This window comes from Lates calcarifer, linkage group LG20 (genome assembly GCF_001640805.2).
Source record: "Lates calcarifer isolate ASB-BC8 linkage group LG20, TLL_Latcal_v3, whole genome shotgun sequence".
Classification (NCBI taxonomy): domain Eukaryota; kingdom Metazoa; phylum Chordata; class Actinopteri; family Centropomidae; genus Lates; species Lates calcarifer.
This window is the reverse complement of record NC_066852.1, coordinates 11,475,693-11,497,528: the sequence shown is the minus strand read 5'-3', so window position 1 is coordinate 11,497,528 and position 21,836 is coordinate 11,475,693. Positions and strand designations below refer to the sequence as shown.

The following is a 21,836-nucleotide window of genomic DNA, read 5'->3' as shown; positions in this document are numbered from 1 at the left end:
TGCTAAATGGCCGTCAGTCCTGTAATCCACAGCAGTGGAAGCTCATAATCCCAGCCGATCAAAGGTTGAGATTACCAAAGATGTGGGAGGGGCAGGGCTGCAGATAGGAGGATGGTGAGAGAGGGTGAGCTCAAACATGACAGCGGGGATGCAAGCCAGTCAGGGATTGGTTCACACAAATAGCTGGCCAATCACAGAGGAGGCAGGGAAAATAACAAGGCAAGGGGAGAGCTGGTGAAAGAGGGAAGAGCTATGAAAAAGCGAGGGAGAAGGTGAAATCACAGCAGCACAGAGGAGAGACCAAACAAGAAAGAGAGGAAGGATGAGTGGAGGAGAGAGCGCTGATCAGTGAAGTCTCCAGAGAGAGAAAGAAGAGAGGAGAGGAAGGAGATGAACAAGGAGAGGAGGGTGAGCAGCCAGCGCACAGAACATCCATCAGCTCAGGCAGCCATGCTCTGAGCCCTGGAGCAGAAGGGCTACGCAGACACTGCACAGGCCTAGCCCATCAGGCCTAGCTCAGCCCTCCCGTCCCAGCCACAAACACCGGGGCAGGGACAAAAGAAGATTCCCTGTGCCTCAGCCGTGCACAAGAGCCATGAGGACAGCCAGGAAGGGCAGCGTGGAGATGCCTGCGTTTGTGAGGCAGCTGGTGAAAGAGACGGAGAAGAGGGTCAGCTCTTTCTTCAAGGGGGGCCGCGGAGGAGCAGCAGAGGGGGAGCAGCCAGGGGAGGGGGAGAAGGAGGAAGTCATCCCCAGCCCCTACCTGGACCGGCCGGTCCTGGACAAGCTGACAGAGGAGGGCTGTGCCCGCTGGGGCCTCACCTACGCTCTGGGGAGCATGCAGGGCTGGAGGGCCAACATGGAGGACTTCCACAACTGTGTGCCACAGCTGGGTGGAGAGCTGGCCGACTGGAGCTTCTTTGCTGTGTTCGATGGTCATGCAGGCAGCACAGTGGCACAGTTCTGCTCACAGCATCTTCTGGGTCACATCCTAGCCACAGGTGAGAGATGCATTAATGAAATGAATGTAAAAGATTCAAGTATGTCAGAGTGTTGCTATCTTTTATAAGGGGATACACCCTATTGATTTAATGTAATGATGCTCAGCTGTTTAAGGTTTTCTGATTCTTTCCTGTTTTCAGACATCAGTCTCATGAATGATCATTTCTCATTGTATTCTGGGATGCTTATGTCAGTAAATATTCCATCTTCGCACCTCTTTGTGCACACAGGTGAAATAGGGGCAGAGGACGACCCTGAAAAGGTGAAAGGTGCCATCATTGAGGGTTTTCTGCAAACTGACAAGCACTTGCACTCCGTGGCACGTCGAGAAGGCTGGGAGAGAGGTGGCACCACTGTGGTGGCCACTCTCATCTCACCTTACTACATCTACTTTGCCAACTGTGGTGACTCAAGGGCAATGCTGTGCCGGTCCGGCCAGGTTTGCTTCTCCACTGAGGACCACAAACCCTACAGCCCTCTGGAGAAAGAGCGCATCGAGAGCGCAGGCGGCTCCGTGTCCCTCCAACGGATCAACGGCTCCCTGGCAGTCTCCCGTGCTCTGGGGGACTTCAGCTACAAGGGAGCAGAGAACCGGACGCCCAGCCAGCAGATGGTGTCGCCAGAGCCTGAGGTGTGTGTGGTGGAGCGCTCGCCAGCAGATGAGTTCCTGGTGCTCGCCTGCGACGGGGTGTGGGACACCATCAGCAATGAGGAGCTGTGCGCCTTCATCCACAACCGGCTGCAAGTCTGCACTGACCTGAGGGACGTCTGCACTCAAGTCATTGACCTCTGTCTCTATAAGGTCAGAACCTGCCTCTTTGAACCAGTGCCCATATTATCTTAGTCCCTTTTAAATACAAAGAGATCCAGCACATTATGTATTTCTACATGATGTTCAGCAGCTTAAATGGCAAATCCCTTTACCTGATTATAAACACAAAACACAATTTCAGTTTCTGAGTTATGTAATTTTTAATGGGCAGTAGATTTCATATAATAACATAATCCCTTAAACTGCAACTGTGTTGAGTTGGTTTGGCTTGATCTGAAGGCTGCCAGGGTCATCCCATTTTTGAGGAAAGAGCTTAAGGTAACTCAAGGACAGTTTCTGTTTGATTAATACTACACACACCTCATCACCACAGCTGTGATTTACACCTAGGCTTTCAAAAAACTCACTGCAATCTACTTTTCTCATGTCTATCATATCTAAAGTGTGGAGTTCCACAGGGAGATGTGCTGGATCCTCATTGTTTTGTATTTATATACATTTAAATCTGATTATTCAACTACATATGCAAATGACATTTTCATGAAGGTTTAAACCTTACTCAGTGAAGATCTTTGTCCTATTAACAAATGGATACGGGGTTTAAGGTTTCCACTACATGCGAGTGGTTGCTGGCTTTGGGACAAAACTGTGAAAATCCACCAGTTTGAACACTTATGTTGGTGAAATCTGCACAAAGAGTCTTGTTGTCTTTGGGTGTATCCTAGACAGCTGTGAGCAGTGGCATATTGAGGATATTAAGGATGAAGTAACCAATATGGGCTATAGACTTAAGCAACACGGCACTGAACATGGTATTTCATAGAGGCACTTGTCAGGCCTGGCCACCCATAAAAGCTGAAACACACAGTGAACACAACATTGAAATATTAACACCTTAAAGTTGATATGGCGAACTTAGCAAACAGTTGCATCTTCCAGCAGTTATAGAGCAACATTAGCACTCTCATTTTAGCTCAGTTTTGTTCCTTGACAAGTCTTGGGAAAAGTATCTGACTCTCGCTAAATGTTCCGCTTTTTGTCATTTAGCTTAAGACAGTTCATGTGTATTGGGTTTTTCACCAAAAACAGGTGCCTGCTGCTGCAATAAACAGAGTTATGAGAGTGGTGAGAGTGAACTAAACCGGTAACGTTGTGACCATAAATTAAGTTTTAAGCTCCACAGAGCTGAAGGGAACTGCAGAGTCAGGTGATAAATCTCTGTGGGTTCACCACTCCTCTTTTCCTAGGGTTTCTATTCATATTCAAGTAGTCATGTTACTATAAAACTATTGATTATAGGCATTTAAAACACTTGTCCAACGCATGTCCATATAGAGGGGAAGATTTAAAAGTGAGCCAGAGAATAGCATAGACTGAAAGAGCAGCACTGACTTATGCTAAAGCTCTGGTTCAGGCTCATTTACACTGTGACTTCTGCTGGTACAATAGGCTGACAGACCACCTTAAAATAGACTGTAGAGGTGTCAGAGCAGGTTACACGGGATTATTCCAGGGTCCTATGAGGATTCATTTCAGCCACTCTCATTCTTCTTGATGTTCAAGAACATAGACCTGCATACATAAAGAATCATTTCAGAGAGAATAATTATTCCACTACAGCCAGCTCCACTCATATTATACCTACAGGACTTAACGGTGTTCAGTGAAGGATATTTTTCACTATAGAATAACTAATCTATAGAATAAGAGAAGTCGCTTGTCAAGAAGGCTTAAGCTTTTCAGCAGAAAAGTTTTATTATGTTGCACCCATAATTTAATTGATGTATATCTTCTACCGTAGTTAGTGACACAAATTCATCATTAAACCCATCCCTTATTCAAGAAGGGTCCACAGATCTTTAAGGCAATTAATAAAAGACATTGGGCTTATTGTCAGGGTTATATTCTCTTTACAGTCAAAGAACCATAGCAGGATAAACATGTGCACTCTGTTTGGCCATCATGTCACTATGTTATGTAACAGGGCTTCAGCTTGGATTTGCACAATGACCTCAAAATGTCACTGCTTCTTCCACACTCCATTTACATTTTCCCGCTCCACTGCATCTGTGTGACTGGTGTGGAAACCTTGAGGTGAAAATGATCTATTTCTAAGACAGTTCACCCCGGATGAAATAATGTTTCACATGTTGACATTTGTAAGGTCAGCCATCATCACTCACCTCTGCTGACGCCGCTTCGCTCCACAGGGCAGCCTGGACAACATCAGCATCATCCTGCTGTGCTTCCCTGGAGCCCCCCAGCTGTCAGCAGAGGCATTACACCAGGAGGCCGAGCTGGAGGACCTGCTGGAGTCCAAAGTAGCAGGTGTGTGAACATAAATGATATTAGGCATTAGGCATATTTGTCATGGTTTAATGTTTGAATTCTTTTTTTTTTTTTTCATGTTTTCTTAATGTTTTTGGTTTGCGCTTGAAGCACATTAAGGTGAACTCTTTAACACCTCTCTCCTACCAGTTCTCCATTTATATTGCTGTCAATAAGTCCCATGAAAACACCAACATTAGTAACAACCTGATCCTCTCAACTGTTTCAAATCTGTTCAGTGACTCACATCCTTGTCCTGGGCACTCTGTCATTACCATGAACAAACATGCATCGTACTCCTTCCTGATGTGTATTAATCCACAGCTGAAAAATGATCAATTTAATCCTGCTAAAATCTACAGTGCCCAGTTATTCAAGGAAATTGTTTGGCATTTTTGAAAATGTGTTACTATTATTTTTACAAATGGATGTGTAGTAGTAACACATGAGTGGGGACTGAGTGCCACAGAGGAGGTAATCAGGACGTCAGACTAACAGACTAACACATCGCTGCTTTTGGTCTTTCCATGGCAGACAATTTTTTGATAATGTTTGATAATAGTGATATCAACCTTATGTAAGCTGCATGTAAAATGCCAAAAAATAACTGTTTGTATGCCTGTCTCTTTGTTTTGATATCTGACAGAAATTTATGACGAGCTGTGTGCCAGAGGGGAGGAGCCTGACCTGCTGTCTGTCCTCACGGTCCTCGCATCCACTGTCATCCCTGGTTTACCACCAGGTGGAGGCATACAGAGCAAGTAAGAGACACAAAGTGTGTGTGTGTTTGTGAATGTGCATCTATTGGCTGTATTGGGAAATTACACAGTGTTTCTTCTGTGTTTTGCAGAAGGAACTGCATTATTTCTGCTTACTATCAACAAAGAGAGACACACAAGCCCACAGTACCAAATGTGAGTACAAACTATGTATTTGCCCAACTCTAACTATTAGAGGGCATGTTATGTCACCGTAAAAATGATCTAAATTCACCATTATTCCCCACATTACCTGTCCAGGGCCTGGGAGGCTCCTGAGAAGCCTTGCTGGATTTTGTCTCCAAGGATCCATGGAGGGACTGTAATTAATGTCAATATTAAAACTGTTTTCTTCATGTGTGCAATTTAAAAAAAAAAAAAAGAGAGAGAGAGAGAGAGAAGAGATGATGAACAGACAGAGGTGTTTGTTTACATCATGCTAACAAGTAGCATCTTGTCACAACAAATACAATGCAAAAATAGATCTATTAAAGCCTGATACATTTATATTTATACAAGAAGGACATTTTGTAAAACTTTCTCAGAGACACTGACCCAGCAACAAACCTCTGCCTCATATTCAGTGAACAGAAAACACAGATGATAATTTCAAATGAAGGCCTGTAAAACTGAATAATAATAAACTGTGAAGTTGTACATTTTCACTTGATAAAATAAGAAGTGTTAGTACATGTAGAGTTGTATTTTAAAGATGATGTTTTAAGAATAGATATAATTTACAAAAGAAAACAACAACAAACTTTAAAACTTTTCAGTTTGCCTTTCATCTCCAGGAAAGAAAATTGTTAAACTTTGTCAGTGTTAGCCAAAAGCTAATATGCAGCTAACATATATCCATCTGTTAAAAAGGGAAATGCTAAGACAGAGCTGGACAGCTGATGGGAGTGCCCAAATTTTTCTCTTTCCCTCATGGTTGGAAATGACAGGCAAATAGATACTGATTAAGCATTTTATTCCATTAATTAAGTCTCAACACATACACATATAAATGTCAAGAAAAATACATTTCACAGATAACCTAAAATCTTTTTGAAAAGGTGCTTGCTTTTACAGTTTTTTTTAAAACACGTAGAGTAAAATCCACTTGTCTGGAGTGTTGTTTGGAAACCTAGTCATTTGTTCAAATAAAGGTTAGATTAATAACAAACAACCTGTGCAGCATTTTGGGTATGATTGTGACCAAAAATGGAATCAAAGTATCCAAACTGTAAGAATTTACTGACCAATCAAAATTTATTTTACACAAAGAAGTTCTACATGAACACATTTTGTGCACTTATTTCTATAGCTTGACCATATTTCTAAACACACTCTTCAATAGAGTGTCTGTGAAATGTATTTTTTCCATAAGTTGGATCATACGTACTGTGCTGCCTTATTCATCTTTTATAAAGCTGATAAAAGAAACAGCATCAGAATGGGTTAGTTTCAAGATGGGTTGGTTTATCTGCATCGTGCTGCATTATGATATTATTTCAGTGAGTAATTCTGTGTATAGACATTACATGTTAAGAGTCATGATTGTTTTAAACCTAAATAAAGAATATTTGACTGACAACTTGCTGTATTTTTACCCACAATAAGCCACTGAAGAACTAGTTTTCTTTTTGCTTTGAAATTAGAAACAGTAATGACAATTCATCAAGCATGACCACTAGAGGAAAATGGATGATTTTCTTTCCTGTAAGATTGAAGTTTTGATTGAAGATGTAAGTTTTTCCCCACACACTCATCATTCAAAGCGCTGATGAAAATCTGCCAAATGGATGATACAGGACAACACAGAATGGTTTAAACGGGTTGTCTTGCATAGTAAAGGATCTCCTCCAGCAAGCCAAGGAGAGTTTGAATCTTGCTCTCCGCTCTGCTAATGTGATCCGCGACTATCTGTGCTGCACTTATTGACATAAGGATGTCCTCTACAGGCTACATTTGATTAGATGTGCTCCATGGAAAGCTTTGGATCTCAGTGCTCTTTCGTGATTACTTGGAATTTCAATGACATGCGCTGATGAAAGAAGATGCGCAATTTGTGAGCAATCAACAAATTAAAATGTCTCTTTCCCAGTGCTCCTCTAGTGGGTTTAAGAAGCTCTGTTCAAACACTAATCACAATTCAAATGTTTTACATATGCACCTATTTGTGATCTAAAAGGAGACTGTGGGCATTGTGTTTGTGTCTGTATGTTTTCTAATACTGACTGCTACCTCACATACAACCATATTTGTTGAGGAGGGCAGGGGACATGTGCAGCACTCTTAAATCAGCAGTCCCCTTTAAGTGGTCCTTCACTGCTTCTTTCATCTGATTGCTTCTGTATGAGCCAATCACTTCAGGACATCAGACCCTTCTTCACAGTGATGTTGAATTCTTTAAATTGTATTTCATCCTCATAGAACAAAATGTGAGCAGTTATTTGCTGTTCAGAATCCATGCCGGAGGTCTGCTATTATCTGCATAGACGTCCACTGAAAGTGCTCAGAGAGACTCTGAACAGATGGTAATTAGAGGAAAATGATTCTATTTTCAGAATTTGGACAGGACAAATTATTGACTTTCTTGCAATCGATTGCACCATTATAGGAATCGCAAAGCAATGCACACAAGAATAACATCGTAATGTGTTATACAATGTGGTGCTACCTATCCACACTGGTTTCTTGCAGGCGATTATTCATAATGGCCAAGGCCCCCACACCACCAGAGAATCCATTCTGATGGCCGTAGCTCTGCCGTGGGCCCTGATGAGCCATTTCGCTCAGCTGCTTCTGCAGCAGTGCCAGAGACACCTTGTTGGACACCATGAACTCATTGACGGAGATCATCTCTCCTGACAGACGACGCCCCACGCATACCCCATCGGGCACTGCGCCTGCATCCGTCTCGCTGTCACACACTGTCTCCACCGAGCCGTCTCTGTAGCGGTGTCTTCCTGCAGGGCAGTGGGATGAGATGGGCTGCACAGTGTTGCGTTTTAAGCGTTTTTGCCTGAGGCGTGCCGGCAGTCGCCTCTGGTTGTGAGTTTTGTTTTGAAGGCAGGGGCAGCAGAGCCCCCAGCAGCCACGTGTTGAGCAAGAGCAGAGATGATGCTGCCCCGAGCAGACCAGCTTACCCAGAATCCAGTTGAGAGTTTGCTTGATGACAATAGAAATGACATTGAAAAGTGAGTAGATACAACATACTCCCATTAAGATGAAAAGGCAGTTCCCGAGCCGATAGGCTTCCTGAGACTCATACTGCTGTCTCTGACTGCTCACCAGGTCCCCGAAGCCAATGGTGCTGAAGGCCACGAAGCAGAAGTAGAGGGAGTCCACGTAGCTCCAGTTCTCCATGGAGCTGTACAGGGTGGAGGCACTGCATGCGATCACAATCGATGCTATACCTAGGATCAGCATAACATAATAGACTGATGGTTTCCAGCCCTCCAGGCTGTCCTCCTCGCCAGACGTCTCCTCTCTGCTCGACATCACCCCAACCCCGCCGCACCTCAACCGACGCTCGTGACACCAGCGCATGATGTAAGCTAACATCGTGATGATCCTCTCCAGGAAGAGGTTAAAGAAGAGGATGGTGGCAGCACAGCCAATGAGACCATAGAAGATCAAGAATATTTTTCCAGCTATGGTCACTGGTGTGGTCATGCCAAAGCCTTGAGAGGACAAAATACACAAGGTTCAAAGGTCATGGTTCACAAGCAACTCCTGAAGCAGCATCTAAGAAGAATGAAGTTTTAGAAAACTTCAGTAAAAGTGAAGACTTACCGATAGTAGAAACCACAGTGCCTACAAAGTAGAAAGCTCCAGAAAAGTCCCAGCGGGGTCTCAGAGCGTCCACTCTGATCCCAGCTCCGTTTGCCTCCTCGTACTGCCGCAGCAGAGTGTGGAGGGCGCCCCGGTTGACCCTGTATCGCTGGGTGAAGTTGTCCAGCTGCTGTTTCCAGAGGAGGCGGGCGCGCAGCTCGAAGGGATACTCCAGGGCTGAGAAGATGGCCGCCCCACACAGCAAGTAGAGCAGAATGAGCCCAGCCAGCAGGCAGAAACGGGCGTTGTCTTCATTCATGGGCGCCCTGGGGCAGCAGCAGCCACCAGCAGCCCTCCTCTGAGCCATGAGCACAGCAGCAGCGCAGACACACCACTGCAACAACATGCACTGCTTCTGCCAGTGCTGCCTAGTCACACACTCACATACATGCACTGACTATATGAAACAGTTTTGGTTTACATACATAGGCTCTAAAATCACAATAAGGATTAAAAAACATTTCTTAGAGGAGATCACTGAGGGCTGCTTAAATTGTTTGGAAGAAAACTGATGCATCTGAAGATTACAGCCTGTAACACAACAAAAAAGACATATATTAACAGTAAGTTCATTAAAATGTAAAAAAAAATATATATATATATTATTTTATTTTGCATAACTGTATATGCTTTATTTCCCCGCTTTATTAATCCAAAATGACATAAACTGAAAAAATCTGACTGAAAACCAAGCTTTGGTTAAAACATTGATAAGAAAACAGGAAAACATTTTAATCAGTAGCAGTTCATGATATTTGAAAAAATATAGAATAAATAATCAAAGTTTATAGTCAATAAAAACACTTACTACCTGATCTCATTGACAGCAGCGTCTGTTGCCAGAGCGTTGTTGGTCTGCTGTGCTCGTTTCACGGATCAGCGAGAGGAGAAGCCTCTTGAGTTTTTTTTTTTTTTTTTTTTGTGCAAACTGAGAGGCTGTCTGACGTTTCATCTGTCAAACACACTGACATCATCATCCCTTGCCTACCTACGCCCCCTTATGTCTCAAAACACACGCTGATTGGTGCAGTCACCTCTTCATTTCAAGCCTTCATCAGAGCTCAAATTAACTTCTCCTGCAAGAGTGAGATCTACAGGTGACAAAAGGTTTGCTTTACATTACTGATTCCTTAATCAGTCAGTTACATCTGCTAGGACCGAGGAATTTCAAGTCCTGATTAAAGTAGGCGATCAACTGAAATTAATGTTTAGCAGTGGAAAATGCATTAAAGAAGTGTCATGTGACCAGCTGGATAAATATTAAGTCTAAGATCAGATCTTGCCCCTTTCTCTGAACACTGAACTCAAAACTGCCCCAGTGGCATTTGCTCACTAGCTACTGTATCAGACTGTCTTAGTCCTGCGCAGCTTCCAGGCCTCTCTGAGAGAGGCTTTTGTTGTTGCTGCAGACTGTGTGGGAGGATTTGTTGAGCATGACTTTCAGTATCTTTGTCTCTGCACCCCTTTAATCTTGTCTGATGCTGCAGGCAAGGGCAGGGGTTCCCTCTGCCTGCCGTCTGATGGCTGAATGACAGGAGAGGAGCGGACAGGTGTGTGAGACAGAGAACACATCTGCCTTCATCTCGCCAGTCAACCCTGCATCAGGTGCTGAACTTTAGAGCTTGATTCATATTCTTATGTGTTCAGGTTTACAGTGCTGCTTATCAGTCACCTTTTCATATGTTTTAGTGACTGAAAATGTGCATCAGTATAGTGACATCTGCTTAACTCATTAATGCATAACTTTAACAGAATTACTTTACCGATTTAACAGTAACTAAACAATAAAATATGATATTCCTCTGTAAAAGAGTTTTTAGATGATGAGCTTGTGCTTTATGTAACACTCAAAAACTCCAAATGCTATCAACTGTCATACCTCAGACGAGGACAGAAACAGACAGTTTCCATGAGGTTTCTGGAGTCACCATGATCAATAACCAGTAGTGAGACAAAAAGATGAGAACTTAAACAGCAGTTCCTGTCAAGGTGTCAGAGAAGTCATTAAAATTTTAAAAACTGCACTTGTCACTTACATGTGGCTAACAGCTCATAATGACATAAACACTGCTTGCTTATCTTTCAGTAAAAGTATGTTCCTCATTATTGTCCTGATAAACAATGCATCAAATAATGTTAATCTACTATTGCTGCTTTTGAGTCTAATTGAGCCTAGGCTAACATGCTGATGGTTGCGTGGTATGATGTTTACCATTTTCACTGTCTTAATTTAGCAAGAGGATGGTTGGGATGTCATTAGTTTATCACGTCTTGGACAGGTAAAATGTTTGACCTGTTGATGGCCCGAGATTAAGCCAAACTTCATGGAATCCAATAGTTGTCAAGAAGTTTCATTCAAATGTAAACTTCATGGTGGCACTAGAGGAAAATTCATGGTCATTCATGTATTAATTAAGGGCTGTTAGGATCACACTATGTATGTTTTGTGTGGCGGTAACTCTGAGCTCAAGACAAATTTCTTGATCTAATTGAATGTAATTCTAACTCTGATGCAAAAATTGTGAAATTATTTCTAATTTTTTCATATTTGTGAAAACAATAATGTATTTAAATGACACATTTAAACCTTATTGAATAATGACAATAATTTAGAGGCAAACAAATAAATGAAAATAAATGCAGAGACCAACAGTCCATTTTATAGCATTATAGCTATATATATCACCATTTTAATGACATAGTGTGACATTTAAACTGATTGTCTCTATCCAGAGAGGGTGGTCATATTTTTAGCTTATAATTGCTGGTGCTGTGTCTCCTGAAAATAATGAGGAACTCATCTCAAGACTGCAGGGTCAGATGTCTCCTGCTGGGGCTGGAAAGTGACATTGTGTTTTGCTCTGCTGCAGTCCAGGTGAGAGCAGATCTAATCAATAGTCACAGTGGTTTCACTGTACAAGGCTCAGGCAGCACAGAGATCCCATAATGCACCAATGATCCTTTGACCAGACCTGAAAAATCTGCTCTGAAAAGTATTTTCTTGGTAACACAAATCTCAAAGCTATCAGTTCATTTTTGCAATTTATTGTTTTTGTAATCAACCACACCTTTCATTTTTTTTACACCCTCAAGAAGTACATTTATCATATCTTATATCTTAGTTTTGGTCATGTACTGTATTTTTCTAAAAACACAACACAACCATTTCAGAAGTCATCCGCAGTCACCGACTAAGTGGTTAAGGAAGTTTGAGAGTAAATTTCCAAACATTTTAGAGTGGCATTCAGGTCAGTGGCAGCATGTTGGCAAGTATATCGATGAGGTTGTCCAGACCCCACAGGTAGCCATCTTCTCGATTGCCCTCTACCCAGGGAGTGCGGTGGTCCAAGGTGAGGTGTGACGGCAGAGCCACTGTCTTTCCAAAGTCAATCATCCAGACTCCTGTTCTGCCTGTCCAGTCGTGCACAAACAGTAAGGAACTGCCCACAACCTGTGGGGAAACAGTTATTAATGTACTATATCATCAGCCTAAGCCTGCCAACAAAAATGGGCCAAACACATCATTTCCAGGACAGGTCTTTTTTCCCTATACATTTTCAAAATCTTACTCAAAAAATCTAGTGCATTGTTCGATAAAAGTATCACACAGTTCACCTCATGTGTTCTGAAGAAGTCGGATGCCTCCAAGACCTGCCGCAACTGTTTCAGCTGTCGCAGATAACTCCACTGAAGGGAGAGATACAAGATTTACAAAGGCAGAGATAGCAGTAGAAGTAAATGAAAGTTAGCAAAGGTCACACTCACCACTATGTGTGTACTGGACTCGACAAAGTTGTCAAGTACTTCCCCCACTTGCTCTCTGCTTTTGGTCCTTTTGAAGTTTGTGTGGCATTCGTCATTTGCCTTCTGCACAGGAAACGTACAGATTAACTGATAAAAATGACATTTATTGGTGAAGAAACCGTTTTCAAAGACCACCAGCCTAGCGGCATTTATCCCCTACACATCAAGATGAATCAGTGACCTGACACACCTGTCTTTGCCAAGCTTACCCTGAATCCTTCGATGCGGAAACCCAGAGTCGTTGTTGAGCTCAGCGTCTCCCTCCACTGCATGTACCTCGTCTTCAGCACTGCCTGCTGGGCTCGTTCCTGGACCGTTGGGGCCTCCGGGTCCACAGCCACCATCTTCTCAAACATGTCGTTACGAGGCTGTGGCCGTTCTCGAGCCAGGTGCAGCTCCTCCTCCAGGTATGTGCTGTGAGCAGGACAATACCTCACTGTCTTTATAGTGACACATACTAACTGTATTAAAGACCTATTATAACTGTGAAAAGACAAAGCTCCACAGAGGAACACAATCCTTTCACATTCAACAGTAGAATACAATGTGCTAATTTGTCAAGTATTTAGAAACAATGAAAATCTTTTTTTCTTTGTCTGATGAATGCAAATAAATTAAGATATTATTAAATTTATAGGTGTTTTACAATGTTGTTTTTCAACCTCTAAAACAGTTTGATATAATTTTTCATGTTCAGGTTAGATCCTTTCTAATGATTATGTCTCCTCCTTTGCATGTAAAAAAAAAAAAAAAAAGCTAACTCAATCAACTGATCTCATTTATAAAAATTGCTGCATTAAAACGTACCGGCTGCCCATCTTGCAGTCCATGATGGCAGGTGTGTTGAAATGGGTCAACAAGTTATCCATCATGTTGTAATCCTGCTTGTCCCGCTGCACTACACCGTGGTAGGCTGGAACAAAGGGCCTCAAAATGTCCTTCATCAGCCTCACATAGCACTGTTGCTCCCTCTTACAAAACCTCTTCAGCAGTGTACCATAATCCCCAACATAAAAGCTCCCTGTGAAGACAAACAAGGAAAAGAGGAATCAGAGGAATGGACACACAAGATATATTAAATACCATTTGTTCCATTACTTACACCGTGGATATTTTTTAATCACTGAGGAGCTACATGAAAGACAACTGAGGCCACTTGAACAAACCTGCATGTCCGACCACTTGGAGCCAATGCTGAGGTTTCTTGGGAGTCATAGGAATGAGAGACGAGGTCCCACAACTTTTGTGTTTCTTCCATGCAGAGTTCTGCTTGGGAAGACAGGAAAAACCTCAGTCAGTCATTCTTCAGCAAACACACATGCCAGGTCTGGTCACATTCCTATGCTGCCTGTGGGGTTTTTTGTGTCTTGTACACACAGGCAGCACAGGACCTCAGACTTCAGACTCAGTTGCTCAGCTTTTTGCCTTATGGCTGAACAATGTCTCCATGGAAACAGCCCTTCACTAAGACCAGGTGAAGACATGCAGAGGACAGGGTTGGCTCCACTGTTATGCAACAGGTTTATTAAACATTTACAGGAAGCACTTGTTTTCCACTTCCAAAACTGCTATTAACCACTTTACCAAACAGTGGAGTGCTGAGCACACAGATTTGACAATTATTATGTGCAACAGTAGCATAAGATGTCATATTATTTATTGTTTATAGGATAGTGAGTGCTGGTCTTCCTGGAAAAATTTACATAAAGAATATATAAAGCCAAAAAAACAAAAAAACAAAAAGAGATGAAAAGCAGGATAATATGACAAAGTTGATTATCTTTGTTATTGGTTGCAGATCATACAAAAAAGCATTGTTCCAGGTGACTATCATGTACGCATGAGAGTTGCAGTGATGGAAAGTAATTATCGCATATTTTGGAAGAGCAGGACTTTAACTTATAATGTAAACTGTTATATTGTTACATTTCCTTGAGTAAAATATCTTACATTTCTTCAGCTAAAGTATTGATTTTCAGTGCCGGCCAGTGAAGGCAGTGTGAGTTCATGACCTGTAGGGGGCAGCGATGCGCTTGAGAGGCGGCGAACATCCGTTAAATTCCGGCAGAGGAAGAGGCAGCAGATGCAGCGCAAAGGGACGAAGAAGAATTTAACGGTTCCCGGTTGTTGAACCGCTCCAGCCTCCACGGTGCCGATGGCTTACACAGACTGATTTGGACTCGAGTGTGGCACCGGTCAAATGGCTAGCTGCTTCATTCACTTCACCAAGCCAACTCACCGCGATGTTTAACCAACAAGCAGCTATGTGCTAACAACTCGCCTCACCAAGGATCATTACTGCATCAGTACAAAGGTAACGTTGTCGTGTTTTTGTTGAATAACGTTTTGTGGCTCACACACACACACACACACAGTTTGGTTAGCTATCCGACAGTCATAGTCACTAACTTGAGTTGCCCAACGTTAACTAACGATACTGCTCCTGCTAGCTAACCATAGCTAACGTCAACGTTACTGGGGCGAAGACGTTACTCTCGCTAGCTGACCTACTGACAGAGACGTGGAGGACACCGTAGTAATTTTTCATAAGAGCCGACCCTCAAACGTAGCGTTATTGCAGTTAAACCAAACAAGAAACCGCTCCACGGTTTATAATATTTTGTGTGTGCACAGTGAAAGCTGAGGTTAACAGATTTCATGTCACAGTCTCTTCCACTCTGCACGGGAGAAAGTGAAGTCAAGCGCGAAATCTAAACAGCATTGTAGCGCAGCAAAAGAGACAACTTAATGACTTACCTCGTAAAACACGATTTAAGGCGTTTGCTGAGTCCTCGACGTACGATACGACCCATCAACCGCAACTTTTTTTTAATAAAAATGATGGCACCTTTCAAAATGTACTCAGTCTGCTCGCTACCGCCCCTCGCGGTGTGTTGTGATGAAGACGGAGTGTGTGAGCTGAGCCAGGTGAAACAGGAGAGAGGGTCAGAGCAATGATGTGGAAATTTTTAAAATAACTAGTACATGTGACAGTTAGCTCATCCCTGGAGGCTCCATTTTGTGGTGTGAAATAATATCATGATAACAGACATCCCTCCTTTAGTGGCTGCTATACACCCATGTTTTATGTTTCTGCAGCTAGGTTCTAATGATACTGACAAAAAGCATGTAAGAGATCGAAATCCTGAACCCCTAGATGTTATAGTTTGTCCGTGGCTCAGGTGTATGTAGCTTTATAACATTATATAGCAACCATACAAAAGCTTGTCCACTAACCGGCTGTATGTAGTAGAAGAGTTAGTTGATTCCAGTTGCTTGTCATTCATACATATCATCTGCTTCTTCTGCACAGACCCAGAGCAATGGAGGAGGGCTCTGAGGTGATGGAGGATATTGTATTTCGAGGGGTGGAGTTTTCTGTGAAGATCGAGGTGGACAGAGGTCTGCTGATGGTCGAAATCTCAGACTCCATGACTGCGGATCAGTGGAGGGGGGAATTTGATCCAGCATGTTAGTAGCGTACAGTTATCCTTAATGTCATCACAGGCACAAATAGTCCCACACATGCTATTTTATATATTTATTTATTTATTTTTCTATTTTTAGACATTGAGGACCTCACTCGGAAAACTGGCAACTTCAAGCAGTTTCCCATTTTCTGTAGCATGCTGGAATCAGCTGTTAGAAAGGTATGTTGACAGTGCACTCACACAGACAGAATAAAAAGATTCAGAGGTGGCACAAATACATATAAAGCCAACAGAAAGATACACACTCACTCACATATTCACTCTAGGCTGTGTGAGCTGAGGCGAGACTCATTCGTTTGAGTCCAGTGTTTCCACTTGAGCGAAAAATGCACATTTATCCCGAGCTGTCTTATTCCCTGTCTCCTTTTCATTAATGCACAGGAACAGGGGCTAAAAGGAGAGGGCCTGGGGGAAAATAAGGGTAACAACTGGAAATATGGGTCTCAACTGAACTGTCATATACATACAAGTGCAACGCATGCGCACATATAACTGTTGTGTGTGCTGTTCCAATACACATAAGTACTGTCTGACCAGCAGAGTAACACACAGACCACAGAAACATTCAAGCAGTCAAATTTGTGCAAAGACAGTGAGACAAAAATGTGCCTCCTGTTGTATCTGAGCACAACTTAAGATCACATTAAATGCATGATTGTCAGAACAGTAAAATACATAATTACTATTTTGTGTATTTTAATAGGGCAGGCATATATATATTTTTATTTTCCAACTTGTTTCCATGTCCATGATTTTTTTTCTTCTTATGCTGCAAAGTTAACTTGAGCTTTTTCTGCAGACGAGTGACTCTGTTACACTTGACCTGTTGACCTATGCTGACCTGGAGCTGCTCCGTAACAGAAAAGCAGGAGTGGTTAGTCGTCCTCGCGGCCATCAACAGTCGTCTGCTCTCACTGCCAAAAGATATCTAATTCTCATATACACTGTGGAGTTTGACAGGTTTGTGTGTCTCTGTGGCAATGTTTACATAGTCACATGTTAGATAATGCTGCTGAATTATGCCCTCCTTTAATCACAGATTTAGTATTTTGTTGTATCAGTGGTTATTTGCTGACTGTTCTGAATTTGTAGGATACACTACCCTTTACCCTTGCCCTATCTGGGCAAGCCTGACCCAGCTGCCCTGCAGAAGGAGATCAGAGCCCTCAGGGCTGAGCTCAGCGCTCTCACCTCTCATGGAGTTAACAAATCTGCAGAACTAGAAATACAGCGGCTACGAACAGAGTAGGTGGCATTTTATCTTCATCACCGATTGTAACCAATATAAAGGGATGTGGGACTTTTTTTCAATGTCTTCTGCTGTTTTCAAGGCTGGCTCTGGTAAAGGAAGAGAAAGAGGCCATGGCCAAAGTTCTGGAGCGAGTGCAGGTGACCGCAAGTGGTTCCACCCCTGGGCGAGAGGACTGGAGGGTTAGAGATGTGGTGAGGACGCTGGAGGAGCAGCTTGTCAAGGAGAGGGCCAAAAATCAACGCTCTGCGAGCAAGAGATGCCAGGAGCAGCGGCTCCTAATGGAGCAGGTGGACCTCTTCTGCTTCTTAAACTAGTCAGCTTAAAAAATATTTGTTTTCTTCTTTCTCTTCTTCTTTATGTGGTTTTAACTTTGCTTCCCCCCTGTTCTGACCAGTTGGAGGAGCTGAGAGCATCAGAGTGTGCTCTCCGTGTTCGTGTCAAGAGTCTCACCAGTGAACTGGCGTTACTACGGAGAGGGTTAGACAATCTAAGCGTGTACTATATCTTTTCTTTCCTCCTCTTTCATTCATTCACTTACAATATGAACTAATCATCTAGAAATCTGAATCTTATTCACCTACTTTGTGCACATCCTCTTTGTGTTTCTGCAGCAGAGTGACTCCTGTGTCCGGTCACGTCAGCTCTCGAGTCGATGGGGAAATCTATCGCTCTCTCTCCCGCGAGAGGAGGTCGGGCTACGGGACAGTCAGGGCTCGCTCAGGATCCAGAGAACGGATACAGGATAGAGTGCAGAGGTCAGAGGAAAGAGGAAGAAGAGCAGATTCCTCAGGACCACGTGCTCGCATCCCCAGGCCATCACCCTCTCCCACTGGTACTGGCCTTAAAAGACACTTTTTTTAGATCAAAATATTTTAAAAAGAATTTAACATTTATCAACCAAATTGATAAAATGTAGTATTGATGTGTTTTATTTCCACCTATTATCCTTCAGGGTCACGAGTACCACGGTTTGACCCAACTGCGTACATCCAGGACAGACAGCGCAGACAGAAAGAGACAGAACTCAAAAGGTTGGTTTCTGTTGTTTTTCTATTTTTCAGTACGTCCGTGTTTAATGCTGCAGCTGCTTGAATCAATGCGTGTGACTTTGTTTTCTGTGTCAGACAGAGGAAAGTGCGGAGGGATATGTTGATGTCACCCGTTCTCCCTGAGAGGGGGCGTTCGCGCTCCAGAGAGGCCTGTCCTCAGATGGCCCGGTCTGGCAGCAGAGGCAGGAGTGTATCTGTGGAGCGGAGAGGGAGCAGGAACTCCTCTGACAGCTCGTTAGTGGACATGGAAGAAATGGCCAAAACTCTGTTCAGGTGATGTGATTACCTTGCATAAATTATGTGAAGTTTTTAGCTATTCAGCTAGGTTTTTTTTTTTTTTTTTTTTTTTTTTCAACTTCTGTTTTTCTGTGTTTATAGAGGAAGAAAACAGACTTACAATGGACCCAGTGTGGTGAGTGACATGGTTATTAATGTAACTTTGGTACACTGTTTATTGCTGCTTTCTCATTTGCATATTTAAAAGACACTGGGATTGGTTAATTTACATTTCTTACTGTCCCATGAAAAGACCAAAAACCACAGTGTGTTAGTTCATCTCTCAGTACTATCTGACTTCCCAGCTCTTTTTCAAAAGGCTCAGTAATTTCCTAAAAGCATTGCAGTCTTTCTTCTGTCTTCAATTCTTTAACAGATTTAATTAAACATTCACTTCTGGGTTCGTAGGAACCAAATCAAAGACACAGTAGGACTGGACATTCGATACTAAATAATACAATATTTTTATGTAACAGGGAGCACAAAGTACAGAATCTGAAATGTGAGGGATCTACAGAGCAACAGCCTCATACATATTCTTCAACCCTCTCACCCCACACTCCTTCTATAGAAATGCAATGTTACTGATTGGTCAACAGTTACCCACAGAGTTCTCTGATTGGTCTAATTCTAAAATATTGCTGAGTCACCATTGTAGTGGCTTCTAGAAAAACCTATTTACCTGAGTTGCTTGTCCCTATCAGGAAAGTTTCCACCTGCACATGGGTACAATAGTGAACCTGTGTCTACTTTCTCCTGAACCAACCTAGATAACAAATATGCTTCCTCAGGCCTTTGAGAACCAGCAGGTCAGGATGACCTTTTCTCTTCTCCACCACTCTGTGTACACTTATGATTCAATATACCATTGTTATGTAACTATAATATACATAGTAAGTATTGACTCTGTGAACATTACAGTACACTGTAGTTCTAAACAAAATTAAGTCAAAAAGGAGTCAATTGTGTGTCTGGTGGGGACTATTTTCAGTCGTGAATTAATATGCATTTGGTGCACTAGTGAGTTTCACAGCAGGAGCTTGTGGGATTGACTCAAAAATAACAACTACTACACCGGCAGGGCTAGTAAATCACTGATGGTTTTGGTCTTTTCATGGGGTGAACAACAATAAGAAAATACAGGATGTTGCCGGCTTTATCCCTTAATGTGCAATTTACCTCTTTCTAGTCAAGAGGAGGCCTTTTAACCAGAAAACAACTGTGCAGTACCCCAACTCAAAGAATGAGAGACAAAGGTGATTCATGAGAGTCTTCTTTTTTTTTTTTTTTTTTTTTTTTAACATTTCTGCTCTAATAAAAGTGAAAAAATATCAGACCACCACACATCTAATTATCATTTCCACATCTCCATCTCCAGAGAGCTCCTTAGATACAGGTGCTGAGCTGTCGGAGATTGACGCCAGGCTGCAGGCGCTTCAGGAATACATGAGGGACCTGGACACAGGACAATAACACAGCAGACTGAGGAACACGCATCAAGCTTCAAACATGAGCGATGGGTTTACCTGTGTACATGTGTTCATGAAAGACACTAAAACTCCCTCTGGAGGGTCAGACTTACACAAGTTCAGGAAACTATAGCCATCACTGTGAAGGACTACTTTTTGTGGACTGAATTTTTTTTTATTTTTTAAATACACCAAGTTTTTATTAATTAATTTAAAATATGACTGTGTCTGAGTGTAGTATTACCCTTTCTCTTTAATGCCTCACCAAACCAACTAAACTAGTGCATGCATGGAAGTAAAGTTTGCCAGCACCTCAGTCTGTGAACATTTTATTTTCCCCCTTTACTCACTCATCCTCCAGATCCTTTTGTTTCTGCACACATTCATGTCTTGTGACATTATCTGGGTGCAACTGCTAAAATGTTGGATATTTTGTGACTTATTAATTAATTATTTGGACCCAGTCATGGAAAGGAAAAATGTAAATGTCATTACAATTTCCTAGATCCCAAGGTGACATCTTAAAGTTGCTGGTTTTGTTTGACAAACACTCCAAACATTCAATTTACAATGAAAGCAACTAGTTCTCACATTTGAAAAGCTGAAACAATCGTCTGTGTTCAAATTTGTTGTCAGTTAATTTTATCAAATTGTTTCAGCAATAGACTTTTTTCTACCTTTCACAACACATTCAAGTCCACTGTGGGTGTGAATGTGATTGTGTGATAGTAGGTTAACATATTAACCACAGACTTTTAAACCTGTGATGGACTGTTATTCTTCCACCCAGTGCATGCTGGGATACACTCCAGCTCCTGTAGCCTACCCTGAAACGCAGCGATGGGGTAGATAGACGAGTGACTGCGTGATGCATTTCACTAAATGACTTGGAGGCTAAATGTCACTCCTACCAAAGCCCATTTTCCTTCTGTGTGGTTTAGTTTTTACCTTGAACTCATCATCAATCGATCCTATTGTACGACCTTTAACTTATTGATCCACATAGAGCATTAAAATGTTGTGTTTTCTTCTATTTGAACCTAAGTGGACCTAGTTTTCCTTTTGAGGATTATCCCAAACTGAAACATAAAACATCTTAAATCTTGGATTTGTGTAACACCCATCAAAGATAACTTATTACATGGTGATTGTGCTTTTATGTGTATGAACATCAACATCTTTTATGATGGTGAAACTGCCAAATTTTGTAAAACCCTGCTGTACGTTTATGTGCACAAAGACTGTTACTCAAATTTATTCCCCAGTCTAATGCCTTTTATACCACTTGAAAATGTAATTTATGAGAAAGATATCCTCTGTGTAAAGACAAATTTTTACACGTATTCTCCTTTCCAGGCCTGTACAGTTTTGTACACACTGCTTTCCTTTGCACTAGCGTCAGCTGAAGTGGAGCCCGAGGGAAACCTTGAAGGATTTCCACCACTGCAGCTGGTTTGGTCTCATTAATTAACAAATAAACTTTTGAGCATGGAGCCGTCCTCTCAGGGGAACAACTCAGTGTCTGGACAGCTGCTCTCTTTCTGCTGGGATACTTGGGCGGGAGACTCGATCACCTTATGTTGGTTTATGTCACGAGGAAAGTTAACTCAGCATTAAACAACTTGGAAACTGTAGCAAGCTGCTGACTCACAACATTAAATCTACATTTAAACAAAAAATGTGTTAGATTTAAGATGATATTCCTGAGAAGATGAGGAAATTATTATTTTTGTAAAACGCTACATCAACACTTCTCGCTTCTCTTCTGTTAGACCTGGTTGAAAATAAACATTTGCTAACTGGCCCGACCCTG

General features: G+C 42.2%; 4 protein-coding genes across 7 annotated transcripts; 2 read left to right on the top strand and 2 right to left on the bottom strand.

Annotated features, from left to right (window-relative positions):
- Nucleotides 1–195: 195 nt before the first annotated feature.
- ppm1nb (protein phosphatase, Mg2+/Mn2+ dependent, 1Nb (putative)) lies at nt 196–5,261 on the top strand. Its single transcript, XM_018692639.2, has 6 exons — nt 196–1,001; nt 1,233–1,804; nt 3,985–4,102; nt 4,749–4,863; nt 4,953–5,016; nt 5,122–5,261. The coding sequence occupies exons 1-6, from the start codon at nt 596–598 to the stop codon at nt 5,137–5,139; spliced, it is 1,293 nt and encodes a 430-aa protein (XP_018548155.1). The 5' UTR covers nt 196–595; the 3' UTR covers nt 5,140–5,261.
- On the bottom strand, nt 5,219–8,941 carry kcnk12l (potassium channel, subfamily K, member 12 like). The gene is made up of 3 exons (XM_018692640.2): nt 8,644–8,941; nt 7,947–8,531; nt 5,219–7,814 (listed from the first exon to the last, which is right to left on the bottom strand). Exons 1-3 carry the CDS (start codon nt 8,939–8,941, stop codon nt 7,522–7,524), a joined length of 1,176 nt encoding a protein of 391 aa, XP_018548156.2. The 3' UTR covers nt 5,219–7,521.
- A 2,394-nt stretch (nt 8,942–11,335) lies between these two features.
- On the bottom strand, nt 11,336–15,377 carry itpkca (inositol-trisphosphate 3-kinase Ca). Of its 2 annotated transcripts, none has more exons than XM_018691920.2 (7): nt 15,244–15,377; nt 13,653–13,755; nt 13,294–13,507; nt 12,696–12,900; nt 12,448–12,549; nt 12,298–12,369; nt 11,336–12,133 (listed from the first exon to the last, which is right to left on the bottom strand). In XM_018691920.2, exons 2-7 carry the CDS (start codon nt 13,699–13,701, stop codon nt 11,927–11,929), a joined length of 849 nt encoding a protein of 282 aa, XP_018547436.1. In that variant the 5' UTR covers nt 13,702–13,755; nt 15,244–15,377; the 3' UTR covers nt 11,336–11,926. The 2 variants fall into 2 exon arrangements, with proteins under 2 accessions (XP_018547436.1, XP_018547435.1); XM_018691919.2 differs by having other exon boundaries at nt 13,653–13,752.
- Nucleotides 14,514–21,537, top strand: ccdc61 (coiled-coil domain containing 61). 3 transcript variants are annotated; one of them, XM_051078403.1, is made up of 13 exons: nt 14,514–14,800; nt 15,800–15,957; nt 16,054–16,136; nt 16,777–16,937; nt 17,070–17,222; nt 17,309–17,516; nt 17,624–17,724; nt 17,841–18,061; nt 18,182–18,260; nt 18,354–18,551; nt 18,657–18,690; nt 19,744–19,810; nt 19,933–21,537. In XM_051078403.1, the coding sequence occupies exons 2-13, from the start codon at nt 15,810–15,812 to the stop codon at nt 20,025–20,027; spliced, it is 1,548 nt and encodes a 515-aa protein (XP_050934360.1). In that variant the 5' UTR covers nt 14,514–14,800; nt 15,800–15,809; the 3' UTR covers nt 20,028–21,537. The 3 variants fall into 3 exon arrangements, with proteins under 3 accessions (XP_050934360.1, XP_050934361.1, XP_018547433.1); XM_051078404.1 differs by having other exon boundaries at nt 14,515–14,800; nt 17,624–17,706; nt 17,844–18,061; XM_018691917.2 differs by having other exon boundaries at nt 14,516–14,800; nt 17,624–17,706.
- Nucleotides 21,538–21,836: the final 299 nt, after the last annotated feature.